Raw genomic sequence first — 15629 nt, forward strand, 5'->3', positions numbered from 1 at the left:
CGTCGGGCTCTGGGCTGATGGCTCAGAGCCTGGAGCCTGTTTCCGATTCTGTGTCTCCCTCTCTCTCTGCCCCTCCCCCGTTCATGCTCTGTCTCTCTCTGTCCCAAAAATAAATAAAAAAAACATTGAAAAAAAAATTAAAAAAAAAAAAAATTAAAAAAAAACCTCCACGAGGGCAGACTTCATGTATCGGACACCCCTCTTTCCACAGCACCTAGACCCTCGTCTGCCACATAGCAGTCGCTCAGTATGAAAATGACCATGAATCAGACATCGGGATTATGCTGATACGTCTACAACAGAATGCATGCTATAATCCACTTCTTAGTGGAACATCCGAGGGACACCCTTACTCCTCCCCAAAAGGTCCTGCCACGAGGCGCCTTCCCTACCTTTCGAAGTCGATATCCACATAGCCGTCCCTGTTCTGCATCCACCAAATAGAAGAAGATGGAAGGGGCGAGCTCATGGAGCTGTCGCAAGACATTCCGAGTGGCTGGGAACGCCGTGACCTTGAAAACCCCAGATAGCCCAAGGAAGGTATTAAAGGAAAAGGACTCTCCATACAGTTTCTCAAGACTCATTACTGTTCACCATCAAAAACAGCCTTAAGAATAAAATAGCAAATCTTAAAAGAGTTGAAGTCCACTGACCCGACGTGGGGCGTAAGTCTACTTTTGCTAAGAGCCCAAGTTTTCTCAGGTGCAGGAAGAGCCATCGGGTGGCTCAGAGACGCCCCTCAAGCCCACACACGTGCTGGCTGCTTTGACCAGCTCCGACCACACACCTCCCCCCACATCTGACCCTCCTGGATGCCCTCCGGCCACTCGGAAGTCTCCCACCTTGTACTCATCATCGATCAACAGCAGCACCTTGGCGTAGTCTTGATCCATGATGGGGAGAAGCAAAGACTGCAAGATGGGGCGCTTCAGCACCGGGGGGGCCACCTGACTCCACTTCCCGAAAATGGGATTGAAGACATACAGCGAGCTCATTCCCGTCTCCTGAAATGGTCAGGCAAACAGTCAGACTCCGCCAACCGGAAAAGAAGGCAAACGCTAAGGGTACATCTGGAGAGCTAGGACCTCGGCTCAGCTGTGACAGCCTCCCCAGTGCCCTCTGGGTGGATTCCCTCTTTGTGCAAAATCACGTCCTGCCTCAGTGGGAATGGTCCTTGAGGCTAGCGTGTCAGAAGGGAAACAGGTAAACTGCCTGTGGCTGCAAAGCTAACCAAGCACCGGACATGCTGAGGAACAAACAAAACGGTCGGCACCGACCGATTTGGCAGTGTCTACCAAACCGCCTTTCCAAGGACATAGAGTGAATCCACAAAAATCCAGCTAATTCTGGGAGGCAGAGATAAACAGCTTGTGTCCTGCTCTCCCTCGTCTAAAAAGAAACCGGTGGCCTGTGTCTCTGGGAACGAGGAGAGCTGGCTCGTTCCAGGTCTGGTGACGTCACAGCTCCTCCAGAGCCAACCGCCCCCCCATCGGTCCAGGATGCTCCCACCACTCAGGCAAACAGCTGCCTAACCCCTGAACACCCATCCCTAGCTATCCCAGCATGCCAAAGGCCCCGGAGAAATTCGGCTTGCAAAACACCAAAAAGCTACACCTACTTTGGCTCAAATCCGAGGAGGACAGCCTCACCTTGTCCTTTACCAGAAGGGTGCACTGCGGGGGGTGGGGGAAATGGGCGGTAGTTCTCTGGACCATCAGTTTAAAGGAGGAGTCTGGCTTGACGTTGGGGAGATACTGTTTCCACAGGATGGTGCCAGAGCTGCTCTCAATGCCAAAAAGCTGCAAGATAAACAAATAACTGGCTCGCTACTAGAGAGACAAGCCGAAGAACCGATCCTATCCTTGGAGACTGGAACTGGTGCTATCCCCTACCAGAGGTTTTTTGCTTCCCACTCGCGGAGCCTCAGAAGGTTTGGGTACCCGGGGCTTCAAACGCCCTCACCTTGCCTGAGGCCGTCACCATCACCATCATCTTCTGGAGGTTAAATTCGTCTCTGGCTAGGGTGTCAATGTTGACCTCATTCTTAATCTGGCTTCGGGGCTTCCGAGCGTCGTAGAACATCTTCCAGAGGTGGGAGGTCCATGCCTGCAGCAGGATGAGCTGCGACGAGAGGCGTTTCAGGAACATTCCCAGCAAGCCGTCTGGTGTCAAGGAAAAGGTAACGCAACTGAGGCTCCCTCCTCATCGGACTAGGAGTTGCCAGCAAGGGGCTTCTCCTAGCGAGGGGTCTCTCCCGCTCCTGTGGGGCATTCAAGTCATCCACACGCCAGGCTGCAAGTCCAACGGGCAGTCCTTTGTCTGAAGCTGCCCATCTCACGCTCAGGTACAGCCAGGCAGGGACTTCCAAAACCTGCTTTCCTGGCTCACAGTACTCCACCTCCTGGAATCTTGGGAGAGGAGACTAACTAGGAGGTCAGGGGTCAGCCACGCAGGCTGTAGCCATGCTGGCATGTCTCCGCCACGGCCCGCATCCAGAATGGCCAGAGGGAAGCTTCTGGGTGCCGCGACAAAGCCACAAGAGGGGTGAGTATCGGGGTGCAGGACGTAGAGGCAGGTGCACTGTGGACAGGTACTCCCATTACCCACTGCTTCATTCCCACCCCATCAGCTATTTAACCTATTCCCGACAGACCAAGTGATGACTGACCCCCAGAGCTATCACTCACTCCACCCCACCCCGTGACTCAGGATGCCACCCTCGAGTCTCCTCCGGAGGGTCAACGTGGCCATCGGAGCCAGCCAGTGTGAATAAAGAGCACGGTCTCTGGTGTCGCCTGAATTAAAATCCCAGCTCTGCTACTTACTAGCTGGGTGACCCCTGTACATAACCTCTGACCTCTGGTTCCTCATCTGTAAAACCACCTGTCGTCTGCTGGGCTATTGGGAAGATCAGACCACAGGATATACACACAGGACTTCACACCATGCGGGGTCCACGGCGAGCGTTCACTGAAAAGTAGTGCCTTTGCATATCCTACTTTGCAGCAACCTCAGCTCAAGGAAGAGGAGAGCCAACGGGACAAGTCACAGCCCCAGCGGTCCATGCACACACGGTAGGCACCTCATCGATGCCGGCCAGGACAAACAAAGAACTAACCAAAAGCTAGCCACGCGAGCAGGCAATGAGCAACAGGGCAGCAGGAAGCAGATTTTACCTTGAATTGCTGGATCCGGGCAGCAGAAATGAATAGTAAAGTCAAATTAATCCTCAGCTCAAGAAAATCCACAATGCCTACCGGGGTGCCCGGCCCAGAGGAGGCCGAGGAAACACCAGCTGCGGAGCGAGGTGAAGGAGAGGGAGGGAGAGGCGGGAGGCAGGACTGACCAGAGGGGAGTGAACCAAGTCCAGCCTGCGGCTTGGGACTGGCCGGCGTCAGAGGTCACCGCCAGTCACCACGACAACCGCACCCGCCCAGTCCCACCTCTCCAGAAAGATGTGGCTGGGGTTTAGGGATGCCCGACACAGTGCCTGGAGAACCGAGGTACCGAGGCAACGGTAGCTATCATTCTACTGAGTCAAGATTCCTTTCCCTCAGGGTCTCGCCACAGAGGGATGCACAAGAGACTCCTTCAGAAAGAACGGTTGCCTAAATCCCATGGCCACAGATGCTCCGGAAACTGGTCACAGAGCTAGGTCCACACAGACTGGCAAAACGACTGTGCCCAGGAAGCCGGGGAGGCCACGAGCCAGCGTCTCTTGTGGTCTAACTACCAAACCCGTTCCCGGGGCGGCCCCTCCAGCAGCCCTGCTGTCCCGGCCTCCGTGCCTACCCGCCTTCTTGCCAAATTCGCCTTCCAGCTCAGCCTGCGCGCCAGTCAGGGGCAGATCCACCGTCTCCAGGCACACCACCTCCGCCAGCGACTCCTCCCGGCCCCACAGCACCACCTTCCCTGCTACAGAAACCCCGGTTACAAAAGCCAAGCCCGCCTCCCCCATCGCCTGAACGCACTCTTCTCCGTGGCTCAGGGATTCCAGCAGCTCCTGTGGGAGACAGAGAAGCAGTGGGGGAGGGGGGGATTCAGCAGCTCAAGTAAGGGGAGTTCCATACCCCCCCCCAGAATGCTAAGGGATTACTCAAAAGCAGGTGACATATGGCTCTAAAAAACATTCAGGCTACACTCCGCTGGAATCTTTGCCAGCAGCCGGTCCACAGACCCCAAAATAGAGCCTGACTAGAAATCTGGGCAGGCCTGAAGAAAAAAGAAGAGGGCCGAAGGAGGTCTGCTCACCCAGCTGCTGCAGAAACAGCACCAGGTGGTCCTCCGTCTGCACCAGGGCCCGGTAGCCCACGGAGTCATCCTTCTTCAAGAACACCTGGATGTAGAGCTGTGGGCAGAGTGAGAAGCACGCAGTCAGCGAGCATCCACACGCCTCTGAGCACCAGACCCCAAAGGCCGAGGCATAGGGAGTGGCTAGGGGCCCGGCTCATGGTGTTATTCGCTGTGTAAACAACACGGCTACTGCTCAGACCCCCCGCGAGATAACGTGAACTCGTCGGAGCTGGCGCAGGGGTGCTAGGCTGCAGCTCGGACCTCCCCAAGGAGGAACCTGCGCGCTTCCCGGGCGCCGCGTCATTCCTCATGCTCCGATCCCCCGCAGAGCGAGCAGAAGGCTCAGATCAGACGTTCCATTTTGGAAACGAAGAAGCCACGGCCCCAGACAGGCTAAAGAACACCCTGAACGCGCAGAGTGGCAATGCGGGGCGACAGCCGGAAGCGCAGGCTGTGGCACCGGGGACCCCTTACCAGCTCCGTGACTCTGGGTGGCATCCTGAATCTCACCAGGCCCAGTTTCACTGGTAAAATGAGGGTAGTATAGCCACTTCACAAGGCTGGTGACAGGCGGGGTCCAGTTGATTAGTGCGTTTATGAAAAGCTCAGCACAGCGCCTGGCACGCTCACCGCTTGGCATAAATGATACCCGCCTCTGCTGTGACTCACGGGGACTTGCGACAGGTCAGCTGCTCAGGAAGAACTAGAACCCGTGATCGGAGAGCCCTAATCCAGCGCCCCAGGCTGCGAGCTGGCCCTGAGGAAGCGAGGCTCACGGTGAGAGGCTCGCAGTACAGAGCCTCAAGACCAAGGCCCCGACTCACCCGCTCTGGCCGAGTGCCATTCTGTTCCAGGCTGAAGGTGATGGTGGTGTCCAGCAGCCGCCGACCCGTTTCCACTAAGTAGAGATTAACGGTGTAGGTCTGGTTGAAGCACGCCAGTGAGTCCTGCGGGTACAGACAGCACGGGGTAACTCGAGAGATCCCCCAAAGCAAAGCCCCACAGAGGACGTCCAAGAATTGGGGTGAACCACCCTAGAGGGGGACCAGGCCAAAAGAGGAAATACACGCAAAGGAAAACAAAAGGAAAAAAGAAAGCTTAATCCTGAGACGGAAGTGAGGTACCTGAGTAAACAAACAGAACTACGACTGCCGTACTTGTTTCAGAAGGAAGTCGGTGCGGCGCAGCAGACCTCCCAGAGGTAGGACCACAGAGCTCTCCAGAAGAGCTTGGGGGACGGGGGACGCAGCAACAAGCGTGCCAACCAGGGTCCCACACTCTGCCCCGATGCAGATGCACAGACTACCACTTGGCAATACCAGCCAGGACCCCAGAAGAGACGGGGAAATTGAGCGCCAGAGGAAAAGGTGCTTAAGAACAGATTCTAGGGTCTCTCTTTCCAAATTCCCAACTAAAGAGGATCCAGAGAAACCGGATTTCATTTACAGAACGTGGCAAACCCCACGTGAGGCTGAGGGCTCCGGGAGACCCGCTCCAAGCCTCAGCTGCTCCCAGCTTCCCTGGAGGGCCGCCCCTGTCTCTAGGTCTGGCACGATGCCAGATGACCAATGCTGGTACTCAATGCCACACTGTACCTGAGGACTAGACTTCTCCGAAAAACTCCCCAGTGACCCATCTTCAGAACTGCTAGGTTTCTGCGGGGGAAAAGAGAAGGACAGAAGGAGAAAATTTAGCCAAAGGGTCATTCCCCAGTCACCAAAATGAAGCTCTCACTTCTGTGTCGTCTCAGCCCCTGGAGAAGACAAACCTCACTCCTGACTCCTGCCCAGAGAGCCCGTGCAGCCCTTAGCAGCCCCAGGGGAAAAGTGAGGTTGTAATATTAGGGTTCATTCCCGGGGACAAGGGGGTATGCAGAAAGTTCTGTAGAACCAGCGAGAACTTATTTCTCAACGGCTTCCTGCCCCCTGCATTCCAACCGCCCCGACTTTTGGCTCTCAGGGTTCCTGGTAGATACGAGGAGATGCTACTCTCAATACTCACCACTTCACTCCGACAGGTCACGACCGCAGCCACCGTCTTCTCCCCAGTGGTGGCAAAGCTCACTAGGGCAGCCTGGGAATAAAGCAAAGTGCCACTTCCTAAATGGGGCCCGTACCAGCCAGTGGCCTTACAGAGGAGCACCTCTACAGGGAGGTCCCCTAGGCCTTGAGGCTAAAAGTGCTCCTGACTTTGGAGCACAGCAGCCAGGGCACATGAGAACAGATGAAGGCTCCAGGTGCGTCCATAGCTGCACATAAGCGTTTCCCTGTACCTCCAACACAGGCACAGGCCAGTCATAAGTCTCATGCTGTTATTAGTACCTACACGGAAGCTCAAATTAACATCCCCACCCTGCTGCAGACTCAGAGGAAGGCCCTAGTTTTACTCTAAACATTCTTTGTGACTCTCAGAAAAAGAGTGTTCCATTTCTGCTCTAAGGCTAACCCCTCTCAAAGCACACACAGAGATGTCTGGACCCGGAGGGAACATCTACAGATTCAGAGGCAGGGTTTTCTAGCTTCATGACTTGGCTAGATTCGCCTGAATCCTATGCCGCCTGCGGTTACCTGTGGGAAGTTCTTGAGCAGACTCAGGACCCCGTGACGATAGTGCAGCAGAGCATAGTGACTCGGGGACAACTGCAGGAAGAACTGGGCCCGAGAAGGATCCACCGGGTTGGGCTGCGTGGGCAGGACCCGGGGCTGGAACCCACTTGCAAATTCCAAGTCAAGAGACTGAAGGGCAAGAAGAAAGAGGATTAGGGCTAAATGCAGGCAAGTCACTGATCCACTGATCCATCCCAGGCCTGCTTCCCCTGCCCCACTTTGCCAGTGAAAGTAACTAGGCCATGGCATGTGGCTCCGGAAGCTCCCATTCAGGTTCCCCAAAGAGAAGAGTGGCCCATTTCCCCTCACGCCAGGTCAGCCAGAAGCCTGACCTTTTCCCAGCAACTGCCAAGGCTCAGGAAGGAAGCAGCATCACCAGGAGAAAGACTTTCCTAAGCGGCAAAGCCAAGGCCTTGGGCCAGAGGGCCGCAGCACTACCTCTCACCTGCAGTGGGATCTGTCTCAACTCCCACTCTGTCTCCAGGGCCAAGGTCTGGAGGGACCGTGAGCTCGGATCAGGACACACCAGCACAGCCTCATCCACCACACCACAGGCTCCGGTGAGACTCTGAAGCCAGGGGGTTGAAACCCTGACCTACAGGAAAGATAGCCTAGTGAGAGAGGTTCGTGAGAATTTTTACATTTCCCTCTCGGCTCATCAGCAATGTCACCACCAATCTCACGGGGGGCTAAGCTCAAAGGTTCTTCATGGCTGGCTCTAAAGGACTTCTTCCCATCCCTCCCAACCTCTCAAGAGCTCCAAAGTTGGAGAAAATCAGGATTTTGTTTCTGGTCACTGGAAAAACATACCCAGTCGTCTTTAAGACCTGATACTTCAGGTAAGCATTTCTCCACTATATTTATCAAATGTGGTTTCCTCGCTATCTCACGGTATCATCTTCTAAGAAACTCACAGGCAATGAAAGCAACCTCTGTAATTTTCAGCCACCCCAGTAGAGCACCGTGTACAAATGTGAGGGCTTTAAACAAACACTGGATGAGAAGAAAAGAGTCCCAAGTGACCAGAATCAGGGACCACAAATGGCTTCTGCATCTTCCCGGCCAAGTTCTCTGGTCCTGGATGCAAAGAAGGGCTCCATCTATTCCCCTCCACAATCCACAAGGATCTTCAAGCCGATGCCTTGACCATACCTGCTGAACAATCTCTCCATCTTCCACGTTAAACTTGACAATGTTCACGTGGCTGAAGGGAACAACTCCGAGGGCCCACACCACCCCAGAACCGTAGGAATACATCATCTGGTAATGGATGCTGTCACTAAGAGACAGAAGAAAAAAGGCAAGGAGCAACAGCTTCAGCTGTGGGACAGGCCCATCTCAGGGGTCCTCTAAAATCAGTCAGGTCCTGGGGCACCTGGGTGGCTCAGTTGGTTAAGTGCCCGACTTGGACTTGCCCGACCTGGTTTGTGAGTTCGAGCCCCGCAATGGGCTCCGTGCTGACAGCTCAGGGCCCGGAGCCTGCTTCGGATTCTGTGTCTCCCTCTCTTTCTGCCCCTTCCCCACTCACACTCTGTATCTCTCTCTCTCAAAAATAAACATTCTTAAAAAATAAAATAAAATAAAATAAAATAAAATCAGTCAAGTCCTTAGCCAGAAGTCACAAACTAGCAGTCCCCAAGTAGGTTTTGTTTGGCTCACAGTTTTGTTTTGTTTGTTTGTTTGTTTTTTAAATAGTCGTCAATATTTAGAACTGAGACTTTACAGGGGCGCCTGGGTGGCTCAGTCAGTTAAGTGTCTGACTTCGGTTCAGGTCACAATCTTGCCATTCCAAGTTCGAGCCCCACATGGGGTTCCGTGCTGACAGCTCAGAGCCTAGAGCCTGCTTCGGACTCTGTATCTCCCTCTCTCTCTGCCCCTCCCCCGTTTGCACTCTGTCTCTCTCAAACAGGAATAAACCATAAAAAAAAAAAAAAAAAGGAACTGAGACTTTACATGTAAAAATCAGATTTCTAGCTCTTCTTAAAAAGTAGGAATGGCATCCCCAGGCATTCCTATAGGGCGCCAATCTGCTGGGTAAGGCTGCCCCCTGGAGGCCAGCCAGGCACACTGCAGCTGCCGGCAAGCCCCATTGGGCCTCCTTTGCTCCAGGATGCCATGCACTTGGCCACATAGGAACTTGAGTTTTACACTCTGAAAATGGCCACAGGTCTAAGCCAATCTTTTCCTTTCCTCCCTGCCTCCTAATCCCTCCCAGCTTTCCACATCTAGGACCTCTGGAAACCATCTCAAACCTCACCCAGCTCCTACCCTGGCCTCTTCTTCAGTTGTTCTGATTCATAACATGAATGAAAGGCTGAGTCCAACTGAAGACGTACTTGGGTGGCTCAGCTGATTAGGAGACTGACTCTTGATTTCAGTTCAGGTCACGATCTCACAGTTCATGGGTTCAAGCCCCGTGTCGGGCTCTGTACTGACAACATGGAGCCTGCTTGGGATTCTCAGTCTCTCTCTCTCTGCCCCTCTCCTGATCACGCTCTCTCTCAAAAATAAGTAAACATTAAAAAAGAAAGAAAGAGGGGCGCCTGGGTGGCTCATTCGGTTGAGCATCCGACTTCGGCTTGGGTCATGATCTCGCGGTCTGTGGGTTCAAGCCCCGCGTTGGGCTCTGTGCTGACAGCTCAGAGCCTGGAGCCCGCTTGGGATTCTGTGTTTTCCTCTCTCTCTGCCCCTCCCCCGCTCATGCTGTCTCTCTCTGTCAAAAATAAATAAACATTAAAAAAAAAATTAAAAAAAAAAAAAGAAAGAGAGAGAGAGAGAAAGGCTTAGTCTGACTTGAACCAGAAGTCAAAAAGCCCAGAGTGTTATAACCAGGAGCAAGTGAGCCACTCCCTTTGCCGGACTGCCTCTAGTGCCCAGTTTGAGAATTTTCTCCTCACTGCAAAGGAAACGCCAGAGGTAGCAAGGCCTTTGAGCGCAGGCCCACATCTAGTGAGCCCAACACCATCCATGTGATACCAATATAAGGTGAGCCTGAGCCAGAACAAACGCTTCAACCCTCAAGGAGACACAGGGGCTTGTGGAGAGCACGGCGAGGCAGTCATCACCGGGTGGGAAGGTGGCCTTACCTTTCTGGGAGATGTTCCACCCACTTTAGGTGCCCACTGGAGAGATGATGCAGGGCAAGAGTGGTCTTCTTCAGGACCGCGATGTACCTCACTGATGCCTGCAGGCCTACCAGCCCAAGCGCCTGGAAACTGAGCACAGGTACAGGGGTGAGCACGGCCTGGCACCTCCGGGGCCTCGGGCTAGAGGAGATGATCTGGAACACTACCACTGCAGCTTGGTAGGTGAGAAAACAAGCCTTGGAGCCAAACGCATCAGAATCCTAATACTGGCACTGCCTGTGCTTGGCTGACTTGAGGGGCTGCATTTCCAACCACTCGGCTGTTCTGCTCCCCTGAGACCCCAGGAACCTCCTAAGGGTTGCTCCCCCCACCCCGCCCCCAGGACTGCACAGCAAGCAGGTGATCCCTCTACCGTGGCAACCTTCACACCATACTGCCACTGAAGGCTACGTGCTTGCCTCCCCCAGCTGACAGTGTGTTTCTTGATCTCACATTCACACGTGTGTTCCCACTGTCTGGAGGGCTTGCCAAGTGTTTGCCAAATACATTACTATCAGAAGAGGTATAGGCTACTGCAAATGACCCTGTAACGGAAACAACCCCAGCAAAGGTGTAACAGTAGCCCAAGCTGCTCTTGCAACGTAAAATTAAAACACTGGCAGGTTTACATGACATTCCTATACCTAGGACATTACAGAGTTCTCAAGTCACGGTAAGATGAGGACCACCATTCGAGGGCAAGGATACACTCTGCACCTAGCACAGAAATCTGAGCCTATGGGGGTTCAATAAACACTGGCAGAGTAACCACATGTTCCATGACCTCAACTCATCAAGACACTGGGTGTTTGATGTTCTTTGGCTCTTCGGTGGTCCGTGAGGAAAAAAGCCAAAAGACCCGGAATTGCTGTCCATGCAGACCTGTGTTCCAGCAAAGCCTCACGCCAAGCCTAGGTGAAATACAGCTTCTTTGCCCTCTACCTGCCACTGTCCAAGGTAATCTCCCAATTCAGGCCCCCAATGTTAGTCTCCCAGGAACGCATGATCCGGCCTCCATTGGACACAGTGATTGCATCTGGAAGAGAAAAGACCACGGTGAAGTCATCTCCCCAACTGGCCCTCTGTAGCCTCCTCCGACACTCTGTGCGCGATGGCCGCACCTCTGATGTATGGACGCAAATGGAAGTTACTTGCAATACCTGTCCTTTCCTTTTGAAAACACCCCTTCTCCTTTCTTAGCCAACCCTGCACAAAGGAAGGAACCAAGGAATGGGGAGATGGGGCCAACACCACGAGAGAGACAAAGCAGGACTCTGCTTACCCTGTCCACAGAGCAGCATGGCATCCACAGCCCCTTCTGCTGTGCCCTTGTCAACATGGCGCCACACTGAGAAATATGAGAGTCAGACATTACCATAAACTATAAAAGAGAGGCATCCAAGGAGACAGGTAGGAGAGAACTGAAGAGCTCTTTGCGTAGCAGTATCCAATTTTTTTTCAAAGGAGAGAAGGATTACAGCTAACTGGCAATGGTCTCCTCCCACTCACTAGGTAAGGAGGGGAGGAAGGGTTGAGAGGAGCGACTCTTATCCCAGTCTGAAGTCTCTTCACTTCCCATACCCCCTGCCACCCGAAACATACGATTGACAAGACAAAATCTCTGTGATCCACAAGAAAAGTAGTGATCGTAAATTACATGTCCACAATCTTAGTGCCTAAAAACATCCATGAAAGCAGCATAAGGAATTGGAGTGGCACCCAAACCTTTACTGCAGAATAAAAGAACGGGTTTTTTGAAGCAGTATCTTAAGAACTCGCAGGAGTTCTCTTACTCGCAGTAAGAGATGCATCTTTTGGCCAACGTGTCCCTAACTTGAGTTGCAGCCAGGAAGACTACCTAAGCCATAGGCCATTCTGGATTCACTATGGTCAGCCATCCCATCCCAAGCTAATGGCCTACACAGGTCACTCACAGATCTCCCCCGTCCGAGAATTTAATGCTGCAATCACATTCTTTTCTGTGGCCACAACCAACTTCTTGGATCCAGGGGAAAATTCCAAGGAGGCAAACTTGAGCTTCCCAACATACTGCTGTCTCCTGAGGAAGAGAGTACAGGGCAGTGAGAGGGGTCAAAATCATCACTGTACAAAATATTTTGGGAAAAGACAACTGTGCCAATACGTGAGGTTGTCACCATCTTAGGTCCTTATCTTAGGACACAGGAGAAATGTCTGTTAAGGAGATCCGACCAAAAGCAAGATTTCTATGCAGTGTAGTCAGAAGCAAACAGAACAAGGAGAAAGAATACACCCTGGTAGATAAGAAGTGCCAGTCTTCCTTTTAAGTGCACACGTTTGTCTCAAGTGACACATCTGACCAAAACCCCCCTGGAATAAACATTAGTCCTCTCGGTCTTCGTTAATAGAGGGACTAGATGCTCCTATTACACACAAGGAAACAGACACAAAGCCTGTTGTTCACAAGCACACAATCCAACTTGCCCTTCTATTTTCACTGAGCTCTGGAGGAAAAAAAAAAAAAATCATGCAGATTCTCCAACCAAACTCCATAGATGGGGTCAGGCTTCTGTTCTCTACAGCCTTTTCGAGCCCACTCCATGCTTAGGATCCATTTGACTCATTACTCAGACTTCCCTTGGAATAGATCCCATAACTTTGAACACCGTTCTCTAGCATAAAGGGAATATAATTAACTCTGCATGGCTCACTACCAAGTACACAGGTGCCCACACATGGCTGTTAGGCAAGAAATACTCTCATCTCTGGCAAACTAAACACACATGGCATTTACACTAAATTTCTCTGGTGGTGTGGTTTGGTCTGGTTGTTTTTTGTTGTCGTTGTTGTTTCATCTTCTTTTTTAAAGAAACTGAGCAGATAGACAGACCTATGTGCCATTTGACAGTTTCTACTGGTATTTTCACATACCTAATTCTTGCTATATCTATTAAATGCTCTATGAAGTACATAGGATAAACGTTACTAGTTTGATTTTACAAGTAATAAATGACTACTCTCATTTTACACATAAGTAAATTAATGTCTATTGAGGTCAACTAGTTACTGTCAGATCTAGAACACAAAACTAAGAACTTCTGATTCTAATACCCTAGCTCTCTTTTAAAATATTGCTATCTTTTGGGGCGCCTGGGTGGCGCAGTCGGTTAAGCGTCCGACTTCAGCCAGGTCACGATCTCGCGGTCCGTGAGTTCGAGCCCCGCGTCAGGCTCTGGGCTGATGGCTCAGAGCCTGGAGCCTGTTTCCGATTCTGTGTCTCCCTCTCTCTCTGCCCCTCCCCCGTTCATGCTCTGTCTCTCTCTGTCCCAAAAATAAATAAAACGTTGAAAAAAAAAAATTTTTAAATATTGCTATCTTTTGGGGTGCCAGGTGGCTCAGTCAGTTAAGCGTCTGATTCTTGGTTTTGGCACAGATCATGATCTCACGGTTCGTGGGTTTGAGTCCACAGCGGGCTCTGAACTGACAGCACGGATAAGCTTGCAATTCTCTCTCTCTCTCTCTCTCCCCCTATCTCTCTGCTCCTTCCCCGATTGCTCACTCACACTCTAGCTCTTGTTCTCTCTCACACTCTCTCGAAACAAATAAATAAACTTAAAAAAATATATTGCTATCTTTTATTTGAACTGCAAAAGTAATGCCTGCTCATTGTAGAAAATACTAAAACTATGTAAAAGTATTTTTTAATCTTAAAATGCTTAAAATACCACCACTATAAACTTTTTGGTGTTTTAGGGTATTTCCTTCTGTTTATTCTTTTTTTTTTTTTAATTTTTTTTTAACGTTTATTTATTTTTGAGACAGAGAGAGACAGAGCATGAATGGGGGAGGGTCAGAGAGAGGGAGACACAGAATCCAAAACAGGCTCCAGGCTCTGAGCTGTCAGCACAGAGCCCGACGCAGGGCTCGAACTCACAGACCGCGAGATCATGACCTGAGCCGAAGTCCACCGCCCAACCGACTGAGCCACCCAGGCGCCCCTGTTTATTCTTCTATTTGTAAATTACATATACCTAGTATTTGGTAAGTTGGAATATCGCAAGCACATATATATGAATACGCCGTATGCATGTAATATTCACATATTACATTGTAAGGATTTCCACATATCATTAAAAATGTGACTCAAGGGGCACCTGGGTGGCTCAGTCGGCTGAGCCTCTGACTTCAGCTCATGATCTCACAGTTCACAAGTTTCAGCCCCGAATCGGGCTCTGTGCCGACAGCTCAGAGCCTGGAGCCTGCTTCGGATTCTGTGTTTCCCCCTCTCTCCACCCCTCCCCTACTCGTACTCTGCCTCTCTCCTGCTCTGAAAAATAAATAAAAAAGAATTTAAAAAAAAAAAAAACTTTTTAGTGGGACTCGAGTTGCCTTTGTCACACTGTCTTATGTCACATACAGATACATCTGCCCCACCAGACTGAGCTCCTTCCTAACTCTGTATCCACAGCACCTAGAACACCTGTTGGCCCATTGCAAGCACTCAACAAATACATGAATCAATGTGTCTGATACAGAAAAGACTGCACAGAAGAGGAGGTATCCAAGCTGGGCTCTGAAGAATAAACTGTTCCCCGAACAGTAATAATAACGGGTAACATTTACTAATTGCATTCAATGAGCCAGGCATTGTACTAATTTAAAGGAATGATCTCACTCATCCTTACAACTACTGCAGGTAACAATGGACTACTAGTAAACCCATTTTACAGATAAACCTTGGCATAGCGCGGTTAAGTCGCTTTCCCAAAATCGCACAACCCTTAAATGGCAAAATTTAGTTTCAAATAAAAGCAAACCAATTCCAGGACCTTAAGGAAGGGGGCGGGAGTGAGTAAGTGAGTGAATGAATGAGTTAATGGCACCTCCCGGCTGATGTGAGGCTTGCCGGGTCTTATTCTGAGCCCAGGGTCGAAGTTGCCTGGAAGGGAGCAGAAAGGGCACTCGGTTTAGGACCTGTCTTGACCCAAGCCTCTGTTCACATACCCAAGAGACGCCAATTCGCGGAAGAACGAGAGCTCACTGAGGGGCTGTCGACCCCCGACACCCAGTAGATCAGAAACCTGAGTCACAAAAACAGGGCCTGACGGGGGAGGATGGAGCAGTGACCTCTGACCACAAACCCAAGCATGCCTGAATGTCAGGGCCGGCTTCACGGGCTCGCGACCTGTCACCCAGGGATTGGCTTAGAAGTGCCCCTAACGCTTGGTTTAGTGCTCTGCTCTGGCCATCTCAAAACTCTTCATTTTTCTACGCGGGGTCCCACATTTTCATTTTGCACTGAGCCCCGCAAGTTATGCAGCCGATCCTGCTGCCTGTAACGGCCCTCCCTTTAGCAAGCACATAGGTACTGAGAAAATAGCCACATATTTCCCGAACAGGCCCCACACGCACGCACCAATCAAACTTGCCCACTTGGTCTTCGTAGACCGCGTCCGAAAGGACAAGCAGGACGGCCCAGAGCCAGGGCCAAAGAGTCGCCCCTACCGCCGCCGCCATGATAGGAGCCCGGGCCGCCGCCGGCCCGGCATGCACCGGGCCGAAGGCTCCGCCTCCGTGGACCATAGAGTTGGGAGCGCACGCGCAGCCCTCGCTGGGGCCCTCGGGA

General features: G+C 51.6%; 1 protein-coding gene across 2 annotated transcripts in view; it reads right to left on the minus strand.

The window, feature by feature from the left end:
- Positions 1-15560, minus strand: part of EMC1 (ER membrane protein complex subunit 1) — a 28256-nt gene extending 12696 nt beyond the window's left edge. The window contains exons 1-17 of one of the 2 annotated variants that reach the window (XM_086715847.1): positions 15420-15560; positions 11959-12083; positions 11307-11372; positions 10967-11060; positions 9986-10114; positions 8052-8178; positions 7345-7494; positions 6861-7028; positions 6295-6366; positions 5889-5948; positions 5118-5240; positions 4252-4348; positions 3793-3912; positions 1963-2162; positions 1650-1799; positions 843-1004; positions 393-512 (exon numbers count right to left, since the gene is read on the minus strand). In XM_086715847.1, the coding sequence (XP_086571973.1) occupies positions 393-512; positions 843-1004; positions 1650-1799; positions 1963-2162; positions 3793-3912; positions 4252-4348; positions 5118-5240; positions 5889-5948; positions 6295-6366; positions 6861-7028; positions 7345-7494; positions 8052-8178; positions 9986-10114; positions 10967-11060; positions 11307-11372; positions 11959-12083; positions 15420-15520 (2064 nt within the window). In that variant the 5' untranslated portion in view covers positions 15521-15560. Of the gene's footprint in view, positions 1-392; positions 513-842; positions 1005-1649; positions 1800-1962; positions 2163-3792; positions 3916-4251; positions 4349-5117; positions 5241-5888; positions 5949-6294; positions 6367-6860; positions 7029-7344; positions 7495-8051; positions 8179-9985; positions 10115-10966; positions 11061-11306; positions 11373-11958; positions 12084-15419 lie in introns of both variants that reach the window. The other variant, XM_025932174.2, reaches the window with a different exon arrangement.
- Between the last annotated feature and the right edge of the window lie 69 nt (positions 15561-15629).

The sequence above is a fragment of the Puma concolor genome, chromosome C1 (genome assembly GCF_028749965.1).
Source record: "Puma concolor isolate L17-30 chromosome C1, mPumCon1.1.hap2, whole genome shotgun sequence".
Taxonomy (NCBI): domain Eukaryota; kingdom Metazoa; phylum Chordata; class Mammalia; order Carnivora; family Felidae; genus Puma; species Puma concolor.